At 48.1% G+C, this 11,353-nt stretch overlaps 1 protein-coding gene across 1 annotated transcript; it reads left to right on the top strand.

Annotated features, from left to right (window-relative positions):
* Nucleotides 1–3,699: 3,699 nt before the first annotated feature.
* Nucleotides 3,700–10,837, top strand: KCNK16 (potassium channel, subfamily K, member 16). Its single transcript, XM_006860430.1, has 5 exons — nucleotides 3,700–3,912; nucleotides 7,985–8,099; nucleotides 9,089–9,255; nucleotides 10,043–10,208; nucleotides 10,614–10,837. Exons 1-5 carry the CDS (start codon nucleotides 3,700–3,702, stop codon nucleotides 10,835–10,837), a joined length of 885 nt encoding a protein of 294 aa, XP_006860492.1.
* Nucleotides 10,838–11,353: the final 516 nt, after the last annotated feature.

The following is an 11,353-nucleotide window of genomic DNA, read 5'->3' as shown; positions in this document are numbered from 1 at the left end:
CAAGATGGCCCAACTTCGTCTCTCATACTTCGGACATATTGTCAGGAGGGACCAGTCCCTGGAGAAGGATATCATGTTTGGTAAGGTAGAGGGTCAGAGAAAAAGAGGAAGACTCCCAACGAGATGGATTGGCCAAGTGGCAGCATCGATGGACTCAAGCATGGCAACAGTAGTGAGGATGGCCCAGGATCAGGCAGTGTTTCAGTCTGCTGTGGTCGCTATGGGTCGGTACTGATTTGATGGCACCTAATAACAACAACATGACATGGATGAACCTTGAAAGCATTAAACTCAGTGAAATAAATGAGACATAAAAGAACAAAGATTGTATGATCCCGCTTATATGAAATATCTGGCGTAGATCCACTGAGACAAAAGAAGGTTTCTGATCTTTGGGTGGGATCAACAGATCAGCTACCACCCCATCTCAGTTCCAACCCTCATCCTCTCAAGACAAGAAACCAAAGTGGAGAAATCTCAGTCTGCAAACATGGCCTTTCCTGTCCACTCAGGATTCTTAGCAGAGGTTGTTGGCATCTTGATTCTCTTCTCCAGACTTCAGGAGCCCGAATCTTCCCTCCTGACCAAGAGTGGCGTCTACTGAAACCATGCCTTACAAATCTCACCTCACATGGGCCCAGGTTTCCCTACACAACACCTTGCTAGGAAGTGAGCTTGTCTTGAGGAAAGGGGTGTGGTGGCTGCAGTTTGGCATCAACTGGGCTGGTCTGGGTGCTCAGTGGTTTAGCAATAAAGATGTAGTTTTTGCCTCCATGATGCAATCTAATATAACACAGTCACCCATGGTGAGATCTGATGCAGTCAGCCCTGATCTGATGTCATTATCCTATGTGTTATAAACCCTCGCTACTATGGGAGTGCTGGTATGGCACTATGGGCTAACACGCTGGACTGCAAAGTCTCTTTGAACTACAAGGTCCGTGGTTGAAACTCAGCAGCTGCTCCTCCGAAACCCTATATAGGGTCACTATGGGTCAGAACCAACTCAACAGTACTTAACAACAACAACATATGATGTTAATGAGATCAGAAGCAATCTATAGGATTAGATTGTATCTTGAATCAATCTCTTGAAAAATAAGACAAGAGGGAAAGACAGAGGTGGGCAGAGAGAGACCTACTACCACCAAGAAAAAAGCGTCAGGAATGGAGTCTGTCCTTTGGGCCTGAGATCCCTGTACTGTGAAGCTCCTAGATCCAGGGAGAGATTGGTGCTAAGATACATGTGAATCCCCTAGGAATGCTGGGTCTACAGATAATGCAGTCAGACGTCTAGCCTCCCAAACTGTGAGCCAATCAGTTTCTGTTTGCCATCCACTTGCGGTATTTCTGTTACAGCAGCTCTAGAGAACTAAGACAGGAGGGGTCATAAGCCACACCCGCTTCCTTCGAGTCAATTCTGACTCATAGTAACATGTAGGACACAGAAGAACTGCTCCTTAGGGTTTCTGTGACTGTAAAACTTTACTAGAGCAGAAAGCCTCATCTTTCTCCCACAGAGTGTCTGTTGGTTTTGAACAGTCATCCTTGCAGTTAGCAGTCCAGTGCTTATCCCGCCACACTACCAGGACTCATTAAGGGAGCAATAGGGAATTAAATAAAAATTTTAAAAAAGAATGTGTACCACCACAGCATATATAACATAAAACAACAGGAAGCATAAGTAGAGAAATTGGAGCCCTTGTTCACTGATGGTGGGGATGAAAAATAGTGCAGCCACTTTAGAAAACAGCTTGGCAAGTCTTCAAAAAGTTACACATAGAGTTACCATAACAACAACCAAAAAAAACCCACTGCTGTAGAGTCGATTACCAATCATGGTGAAATCGTGGTACTCCCTAGGGGTCCCAAGCCCACATATTTCTCCCGTGGAGTGTGGCTACTGAGTTTGAACGCTCAACCTTTTGGTCAGCAACCAAGTGCTGAACCACTGAACCATTCCTATCATATGTTGTTGTTGTTGTTGTTGTTGTTGTTGTTAAGTGTCTGAGTCAAGTCGGTCCCAACCCATAGTGACCCAGTGTGGGGTTTCCGAGGAGCGGCTGGTGAGCTTAAACCACCAACCTTGCAGTTCAAACGAAACTTGCAGTCGAGTACTTATCTTACAATGCCACACCAGGACTCCCTCCTACCATATATGTATGACCCAGCAATTCCACTCAAAAGAAATGAAAACATACATCCATGCAAAAACTAGTATCCAAAAGTTAATTTAATCATTAATCATAATAGCAAAAAAGAAGCGGAAACAAGTCAAATGTCTGTCACTTCATAAACAGACAAAATGTGGTATATCCATACAATGGAATATTGTTCAATCAGAAACATTACTTTTGATGTGCTTGCTACGACATGGATGAACCGTGAGTACATTATGCCAAGTGAAAGAAGCCCATCTTAAAAAGCACATATTGCAGGTCTTGTTCTTGTCAAGTTGGTTCCGACTTATAATGACACTGTATAGGGTTTCCTAGGGGCTTGAACTACTGACCTTGCAATTCAAATTGACTTTGCAGTTCAGCGCATTAACTCGCATCACTATACCAGGATTCCCTATTCTAGGCATAGGATTCCATTTATATGAAATCTCCAGAACAGGTAAGTCCATAGAGATGGAAAGCAGATCTGTGGTTGCCAGGGATTGAGGCTGGGAAGATATTGGGGTGGGGGTGGGATTTCTTTTTGAAATGATGAAAATGTCCTAACATTGCCTGTAGGTACACAACTCTGTGAATGTACTAAAAACCAATGAATGCAACGCTTTAAGTGGGTGAATTTTATGGTATAAGAATTATATTTCAATAAAGCTGTCACTGAGAGAGATAGAGGAACAAAGAACAGAAAAAAACTTGGGGGGGGGGGCAGGGGGGAGAAGCATTGTCAATTCTACCCACCCAGAGAGAGCCACTATTAATGTCCTGGGGCCAGGATATACTTTTAACTTCTTTATTATTCAAATATATATCTTACCAACATGTTATCCTCTGAAGGGAAGGATTTCAAGCCAAGTACACTATCAGCAAAAGTTATGAAGCAAATGCATCCAATTTATTAGGCGCACCAGCCCTGCAGCCATTCCTGAATGAGGCTGTCACTTGTCTATTTGCTTTGTCCTGATTTGTCACCCAGTAAAATCATCCTCGGTTTCCCCCAATGGGCAGATCGATGCTCCTAGCCCCATGTTGTAGCCAAGGAAACTGAGTACAGTTTGGCTCACACCCATCTGATCCCCCCAACCCCCCTGGGCCTAAGTTTGGGGGTTTGAAACCTTCAGGGGTTGAGATGCTGGAGGCTTCTGAGGAAGCCCACTCAGGCCCAGGCAGAGGGGACAGGCATATCAGATTGGACCCAGAACCACCCATCCAACGTGGAGGCACTGAGTGAGCCACAATGACCTCAGGAACACCTGGTAGGTCTCTTTGAGGGGTCTCTGCTTTCTGACTTGCTGCTCTGTATGGAGAGAAAAAAAAAAAAAAGCCGTGGTGGGGGGTGACAAGCCTGTTTGCATTCATGACACTAAGTGCAGCCAAGCTGAGCTGCACTGTTCAAACAGACTCCCAGCCTCCAGACACCTGTCCGAGGAGGGCGAGGCGGGTGAACCGAGGCTGGTCGGGGGGCCCTGGGTGCTGACTCCTGCCTGCTGCCCTCCTCTCCTCCCACAGCCAGACTGGCCACACCATGCCTGGCACTGGCCTTTGCAGCTGCTGGGGTGGCCGGGTGCTACCCTTACTCCTGGCCTACGTCTGCTATCTGCTACTCGGAGCCACTGTCTTCCAGCTGCTGGAGAAGCAGGCGGAGGCTCAGTCCAGGGACCAGTTTCAGATCGAGAAGCTGCGTTTCCTGGAGAACTACACCTGTCTGGATCAGCGGGCACTGGAGCAGTTTGTGCAGGTGAAGGGGAGTGATGATGGCACAGGATGCAGAGGTGTGGGAGGCGGGCAGAATCAGCGTTCTCATGGTGACCCAAAGGCACCCCGTTGAAGGCAGAGTGGAAACAGAGTACTAGGAGAGACCTAGGAATCCTGGATTCTGGCCCCAGGTCTAGCACCAGAGTGCTGTATGGCCTTGGGCTTGTCATTTAACCTATATGGACTCAAATTTCCTCATCTGTAAGGTGAAGAGAATAATCACATCTGTGTGATTCAACAGAAGATTTAAAAGCAGTCTCTAACAGTCGGTCACTTGCTGTATAAACACGACTTGTGTGTCAGTATATCCACCCTGTCCAATTTCCTCCCCCACCCACAGAGCTGCTGCTCCTTCTGCCCCCTCCGTGGGCTGAGCTCCGTGAGGGCAGTGGGTAGGAGGCAGATACAAGTCAGGAATAGCCGCTGTTCTGACTTGCCCTGGCCAGGTCCACCAGGGGACCTGAGTTCACACTAAGAGGGAGGGGGAAAGGGTTCTCTCTGACGACAGAGCCGGCCTACCCTACCTGGACCCTTGTGCTTTCCCACACAGACCCTGGGACCCCGGGCCTTAGACCTTCCTGGTCTAGCACCCTCTCTACCGGAAACAACGCCAAATTTAAGTTCTATTGGGAATGCTGCATGTGTTCCAGAAAAGAGGGTTAAGCAAATGACAATACTAACTGCAAAAGAAAAAGTCAAGTACAGAATAATCATACTGATGTTGTTGTTATTGTTAGATGTCTTAAGTCAACCCCCTGACTCATGGCAGCCCCAGGGACAACAGGATTGGATCGTTGTGATACATTGGGTTTAGATCGATTTTGGTTTTTGGAAGTCAAGTGCCAGGCCTCTGTTCCTGTTTAGGAACAGCAATTCCACTGTTTAGCATCATAGCAACATGCAAGCTTCCACTGACAGAGGGGGGTGTGGCTGTGCAGAAGAGCGGTGACCAGTAACCAAACCTGGGTCCCCACTGAACCACCTCCGTCATAATGATAATTAGCATTTATTGGGCATTCAAGAGGTAATTAAAACAGTGGGAACCGTGATTTTCATGACATGTTCAGACAAATCATGACCCTTCTAGTAGTAGTCAGAGGTAACTATGAGAAGAAAATATCCTTTACATATTTTCTTCTCAAATTTACTGAGTGCCATTATAAGGAGCTCTGGTAGTGTAGTGGTTACGAATCGGGCTGTGAACCGCAAGGTCAGCAGTTCGAAACTACCAGCTGTTCTGCGGAAAAAAAATGAGGCTTTATCTGCTCCCGTAAAGATTTACAACCTTGGAAACCCTGTACAGGGTCGCTATGAGTCAGAACCGACTCCACGACACATAAGAACAACAACAACATCATTATCTGCAGTTTGCAGGTGGGAACTGTGGCAGTTAGAGATAGAGACAGAACTTGAACCTAGGCATTAGGCTCCAGAGCCCTTGCTCTTCCCCATATAAAGATAGCATAAGTGCTAGAGGAAGAATACAGCCTAGAGCAATAGTTCTTAAAATATGGCTCCTGCTTAGCAACAGTTTGGTTTAACTAGTAGACAGGGTCTACCTTGATAATTGTGTTCTTTTGAGGGTTTCCAACCAGTCCATTTCCACCCCAAATGTACTGAATCAGACTCTACATTTTAGCAAAATTCCCAGGTGATCCTTAGACACAAGAATCTATAAGAATCTAAGAGTCACCTGATAATCTTGTTAAAATGTAGATTCGGATTCAGTATATCTGGGGTGGAAGTGCAAATTCTCAGTAGGGAGTCAAACCGGAATGAACCAATTTGAAGTTTTAGCTCTTTGAAGCATTATCAATATGGGGTCAAACTGACAACAATAACTCCAAAGATGGGATAGGAACCTGAGGGGGCAGTAAGTTTATGTTCAAGGGGTAGGAATAATTCAGAAAAAGAGAAAAAATGTCCTCAGTGTCCCAAAATTGTACATGTTGAAACTATAAAATTGGTATATGTTTTGTTATGTCGGAGGAAGTCTTCAAAAAATTCATGAGAAAATTCCATTCTCTTCTCCTTCGATTTTTAACCAAACTTTTTGAAGCCCCCTCATATAGTCTCAACAACAAACTAAATAAAATGTAGGAAAAAACAAAACACAAAAGTGTGGCCCTAGACCCACAGCATCAGCGTCACTTGGGGACTTGTCAGAACATCAGAGGTAGGCCCAGCAGGCTGTGTAAACTCCTCCAAGGGGCTCAAGACTGAGAGCAGCTAGCCAAGAACATGAAGTGGGTTGGGAGCTGTGAAAGACTTGTCCAGCTGCTTTCTTTTAAGAAATGAGACCTGTAACCTCAGTCTCCACTTCCTTGCTATCTAGGTGGTCATGGTTGGGTTGGGGCCTCAGCTGTGGGGAGGGTTGAGAAAGGTTCAGGAGCCTCTGAAGGCTCCAGAGGGAGGCCAGAGGTGGTGGAAACTCTTAACTCCTACAGTTTCTTTAGAACCTGATTAGAGGTGAAGCCCAGGAGTTGCAGAGTGTGGGAAGCCTTCCTAACCAAGCTCTGAAGGACTCTATAAACAACAGAGTGAGAGTGTGGCACCTTTGATGAACCTCCCCAGGCCCTACCCCTTCCAAGTGGGACCCACCCTAGGGAAGCCTGGACCTCCTTTCCCAGAGCGCCTTCAACCTGGGGAGAGACCCTTATTTGCCAGAAAAAAAGTTTAGCCAAAAGCAGAAGAATGCTGGCGGGGGCGGGGATGGTAAAAACTCATGTGACTGTTAAAATCACAAGGAAAGAAAAGCTGTCAACATCATTAAAAATCAACTCCATGAGGAAACAAGATCTTGTCCAGGCTCCCAGAACTAGTAAGCGTGACGAATTCTGAAAAGAAGCATCCCCTGCTGCCCCAATTCACCCACCCTGCACTCTGTCCTCACTGACATCAAGGCCATTGAGGATGTCAGGGGTGGACACCTCACGTTTGCCTTAGAGAGTAGCCTAGGACTAGGGCAAGTGCTCCTCCAAAAGGGTCTCCAGAGAGTGAGCGTGTGGGGGAATGTTTGACCCTCCCCTCTCAGGGGGTGTGGGAAAGAAAGGGACGCCAAAGTCCACATCTAAGACATCAGCTCCTGCCAAAGTGAGGAGAAACAGACACACTGTTACCCTTGCTGAGTGTACTCCCCAGGCCAGTGGGAGAATAGTTCCCACAGGAACTAGAAGCCAGGGGTAGGGAGCAGGAGAGGGAGGCTGTCCTTCCCCCATCATCTTTGAGGCTCTACCAAGTGGCAAGACTGTGCTGCTACACTGGGACAATTCACAGCTAAAGGCGAGGGTTATAATGAGGGGCAGGTAGGTGGGGGATCTACCTACTCCCCAAGAAGACTGGACCCAGGGACACACGCACCCAACATGCATGCAACACACACACACAAAACATGCACAGACATGCAACCTACAACACCCTTACACACAGCACATGCACACGACACTCCTGCATACACAAGGGGGCTTCAAACGTTTTGTGGAAAATGGAATGAAAAACTAATAGAATTTTTCTACCAACTTTTTGAAGCTCCTTCTCACAAACACACTCAGGATAGTTGTCCCAGGCTGTTATGGAATTTCTCCTGTTGGCACAGCCAGCACTCACTAGAGGGCATCAAAGAGCAGGCTGACAGCTAAGTTGGAAGCTCAGGAAACCTAGGGTACTCTGTCCCCAATCATCAGCCCAGTGGGAGGACAGCCCCATGGCCTCCAAGCTCCATATCCCTTCCAGGTCTTCCCATTGTTCTCACAGCCCATGTACATGTGACCAGAGCACCTTCTTAGCTCCCTCCATGATGTCCTGGGCCCTGCCTCCCCTCCATCAGCCCATGCATACAGCCCACGCCTCAGTCCACCCTGGCCGGGAGAATTGGCACTGAGCTTGTTGTCCAAGGACCAAGGACAAGTTACTTAGCTTTAGTCTGCCTTCTCTGTGAAATGAAAATCATACTATCTGAGTATTATTAAATGAGATGACATGAAGATACCTTGCCCAGATCTTGGCCAATAGTTGGTCCTCTTCCTCCCCATCCTGTGCCACCCCTGCCCCAACAGGTCATCATGGAAGCCTGGGTGAAGGGCGTGAACCCCAAAGGCAACTCCACCAACCCCAGCAACTGGGACTTCGGCAGCAGTTTCTTCTTCGCAGGCACAGTCGTCACGACCATAGGTAAAGAGTTGGGGTAGAGAAGGACTTCCCCAAAGACCCATCTTAATTGGTGTTCACCCAAAGCAGATGCTGCAACCAGGTTTATCTGGGAGGAGATTCCAGAAAGCACAGGTAAGGAGGCAGGAGAAAGGAACCAATAAAGTTTGCATCAATGAGCAAGTTACTGGTTTGGGCAACTGAACTCACTCTGATGGTGACTGTCTGCAAGTCTAGCATGAGGGACGAGAGAATGGAGCTATTTATTTACCAACTCCTGCTCTCATTGTTGGGGACTGATCCTGGATGTATTAAATCACCAGAATATTGGACCTGTCCCCACAGATCAAGCACCGTTCTGGAGCCAGGTTGATCTCTTAGATAAAGAGATGCAGGACTTAGGGTACAAAGTCATCTGGGTGTTCAGGATCTGTTCACCAAAGTTGCAAGTGCTTTCCCAAGTGTCCCAATGGGACAGGACACTAGACCAAATCTGCTACACCACTCAGCCCCAAGGGAACTCCCAGACCCCTGCCAATCTCCCCCAACTCTTTCCATTAAATCCAATTCCTCACACCTCCCTTCAACATAGGTGACCTGACAGACAAAGGGTTGGGGTGGAAGTGGGGGATACAAATTGTATTAGACCCAGGCTCAGATCTCAAGGGCTTCCAATCCAATGAGGATAAGATAAGCATACTAAATGTAATAATGTAAAGTAGGGAATTAGATAGGGATAACACAAAGCACTATGGGAAATCATGCCCAGTGAGAAGAAGGAGGGTAGCAGTCAGGAAGGGCTTAATGGAAGTGTTTTGAGATGGGTTTTCAGAGATGAGCAGGGTTCTTATAACTAGAGATCTTTCTAGCAGAGTATGGTGTGTTCATGGAAACAGGGGCATGTTCCCAGTCCTCCTAGAGGTGATGGAAGACCAGCTTCTGCAAAAATTTGACTTGGGGAATAGCTCTGAACTTACTCTTGGCACATTTGCACATTCTTCCTCTTCCCACAGGATATGGGAACCTGGCGCCCAGCACGGAGGCAGGTCAGATCTTCTGTGTCTTCTACGCATTAATGGGTATCCCACTCAATGTGATCTTCCTCAACCATCTGGGCACAGGGCTACGCAACCACCTGACCACCCTCGAGAGGTGGGAGGATCAGCCCAGGCGTTCCCAGGTATGGGCCCTTTTTGCTCCTGCTGTGAGCAAATTTGCAGGTCCAGTTCTCCTGAACCAGACATTGGGGCAGATTAGGGATAAGCACCTATGGAAGAATAGGAGCAGATATGGGATTGGGGAGAGGATGAAGTTGCACTGCTCTGTGGCCAAAGACTTGGCCTATCCCACAAGGAGCTCTGCCGCACATACTCACTGGCAGACTTGTTCCACAGTGAGCTAAAACAGTGAGACCTTCATATTCTGACTAAGTCAGACACCCCTTGATTGAGGAAGGGCATGCCCTTGGGTGAGGCAGTTCTCTGCAGCTGAAGCCTGAAGGAACTGACAGCTGGCGGCACTGTGAAGGGGCATCTTGGCATGCCATCTCTATGTCCACTATAGAATGCCAACATCCTTTCCTGTGGTTGAAAGCAAGTTCTGGGCCACTCAGAATAGCCCCAGTACTACTCTCATTGGCCAATCCTTTGCAAGATTAGAGGCATGTTAGGAGGGGGTAAGGTGCAGAGGAGTCTGGGCCACTTCCATCCCAAATTGAACCTATACAAACAGAGGTGTGTCCAAATCCCTCCTTGATCCAGTAGCACAATCCCTCTACCCAAATCTTAACCTGGCTAGAATGAGAGCACAGACACATAGATACACTCTCCAATCCCCAAAAATGGGCAAAGCAGAGAAGACACCTAACTATGGCTTAGTGTACTCCTGTTTGTCCCAGGCGCCCCCCTAACTCAACCCTGGAGCCTTCCATATGAACTCAGACAGCACTCATACTCCCTCCCTCCCAGCTCCTGCAGCTCCTAGGCCTGGCTCTGTTCCTGACCTTGGGCACACTGGTCATTCTCATCTTCCCACCCATGGTCTTCAGCCATGTGGAGGGCTGGAGCTTCGGCGAGGGCTTCTACTTTGCCTTCATTACTCTCAGCACCATTGGCTTCGGGGACTATGTTGTCGGTGAGAACAAAGCAGTCCCATATCTCGGGGTGAGGGTCCATGAGGATTTGGGAGGCGGGGAGATGTGATGTCAGCTGGAGAGAACTGTTGAAGCTCAGATAAGCCCGTTGCCATTAAGTCAGTCCCGACTATTGGAGACCCCAGGTGTGTCAGAGTAGAACTGTGGTCCTCCACAGGGTTTTCAATGGCTGGTTTTTCAGAAGTAGATCACCAAGCCTAGTTACTGAGAGGAGACAGCCTGTTGCTGAGGCTCCTGTGGATTTTCAGCAACATCCTTATAAGTGTCTGGTCTGAGACTCATTGTTCACCGGAGTTATGGGGAGGAGGGAGAGCCCATCCTGGTTAGTGGGGATGGAGCTGTACCCTCAGATTCCTGGCATTTATCTCATTCCCCTTCACTGCCAGGCACAGACCCCAGCAAGCACTACATCTCGGTGTACCGGAGTCTGGCAGCCATCTGGATCCTCCTGGGCCTCGCCTGGCTTTCACTCGTCCTCCCACTGGCTCCTCTGCTTCTACACAGGTGCTCCCAGCTCTGGCTACTCACCAGAGGCCTCAATCTCAAGGAAGGGGGTGGCCCTGGGACTGATGGCCTCCCCAGACTTCAGAAGATCCCAATCTCTGCCTGAGGTCCCCTGGTGGCCACAGTGGCTTCTCCCAACTTTCCCCAACTTTCCTAACTTCTCCCAACTGCCCTCTGGATTTCCTGTTCTACCTCCTCCTCTCCAACCTTCTTACTTCTTAGGGGCTCTCTGGAGACAGGTATGCCCAAGAGCATAGCAAAGAGTCACTGGAGAGACAGGACCCAAGACAAGGGTGTGTGGAGTGTCCCAGAAACACCTCCCCTTTCATCTCAAAAGTATCCTGCAAAAGTTGAATACAGACATGGGTCTTTGATTGTGGCCAAATCTCCAATGCCAGTTCATGCTCCCCACCATGCACACACCTTTATACAGGACAGAAAACAAAGGATGATGGCTTCATTTCCGGCTCACTAATAAATGCGCAGTGTGCATTTGTCAAGTCCAATTACCAGACACTAGGGATACAACACTGAAAGTCCCTGCCTTCAGTGCACCTTTACTTAGGGGATAGGACCGGACAAGCAGAGAGGCAAACTCACCACACTGTCAGAAGGCTATGAT

The sequence above is a fragment of the Chrysochloris asiatica genome, unplaced genomic scaffold, assembly GCF_000296735.1.
Source record: "Chrysochloris asiatica unplaced genomic scaffold, ChrAsi1.0 scaffold00038, whole genome shotgun sequence".
NCBI lineage: Eukaryota > Metazoa > Chordata > Mammalia > Afrosoricida > Chrysochloridae > Chrysochloris > Chrysochloris asiatica.
The sequence above is the reverse complement of the archived record's forward strand: the minus strand, read 5'-3'. Positions and strand labels throughout refer to the sequence as shown.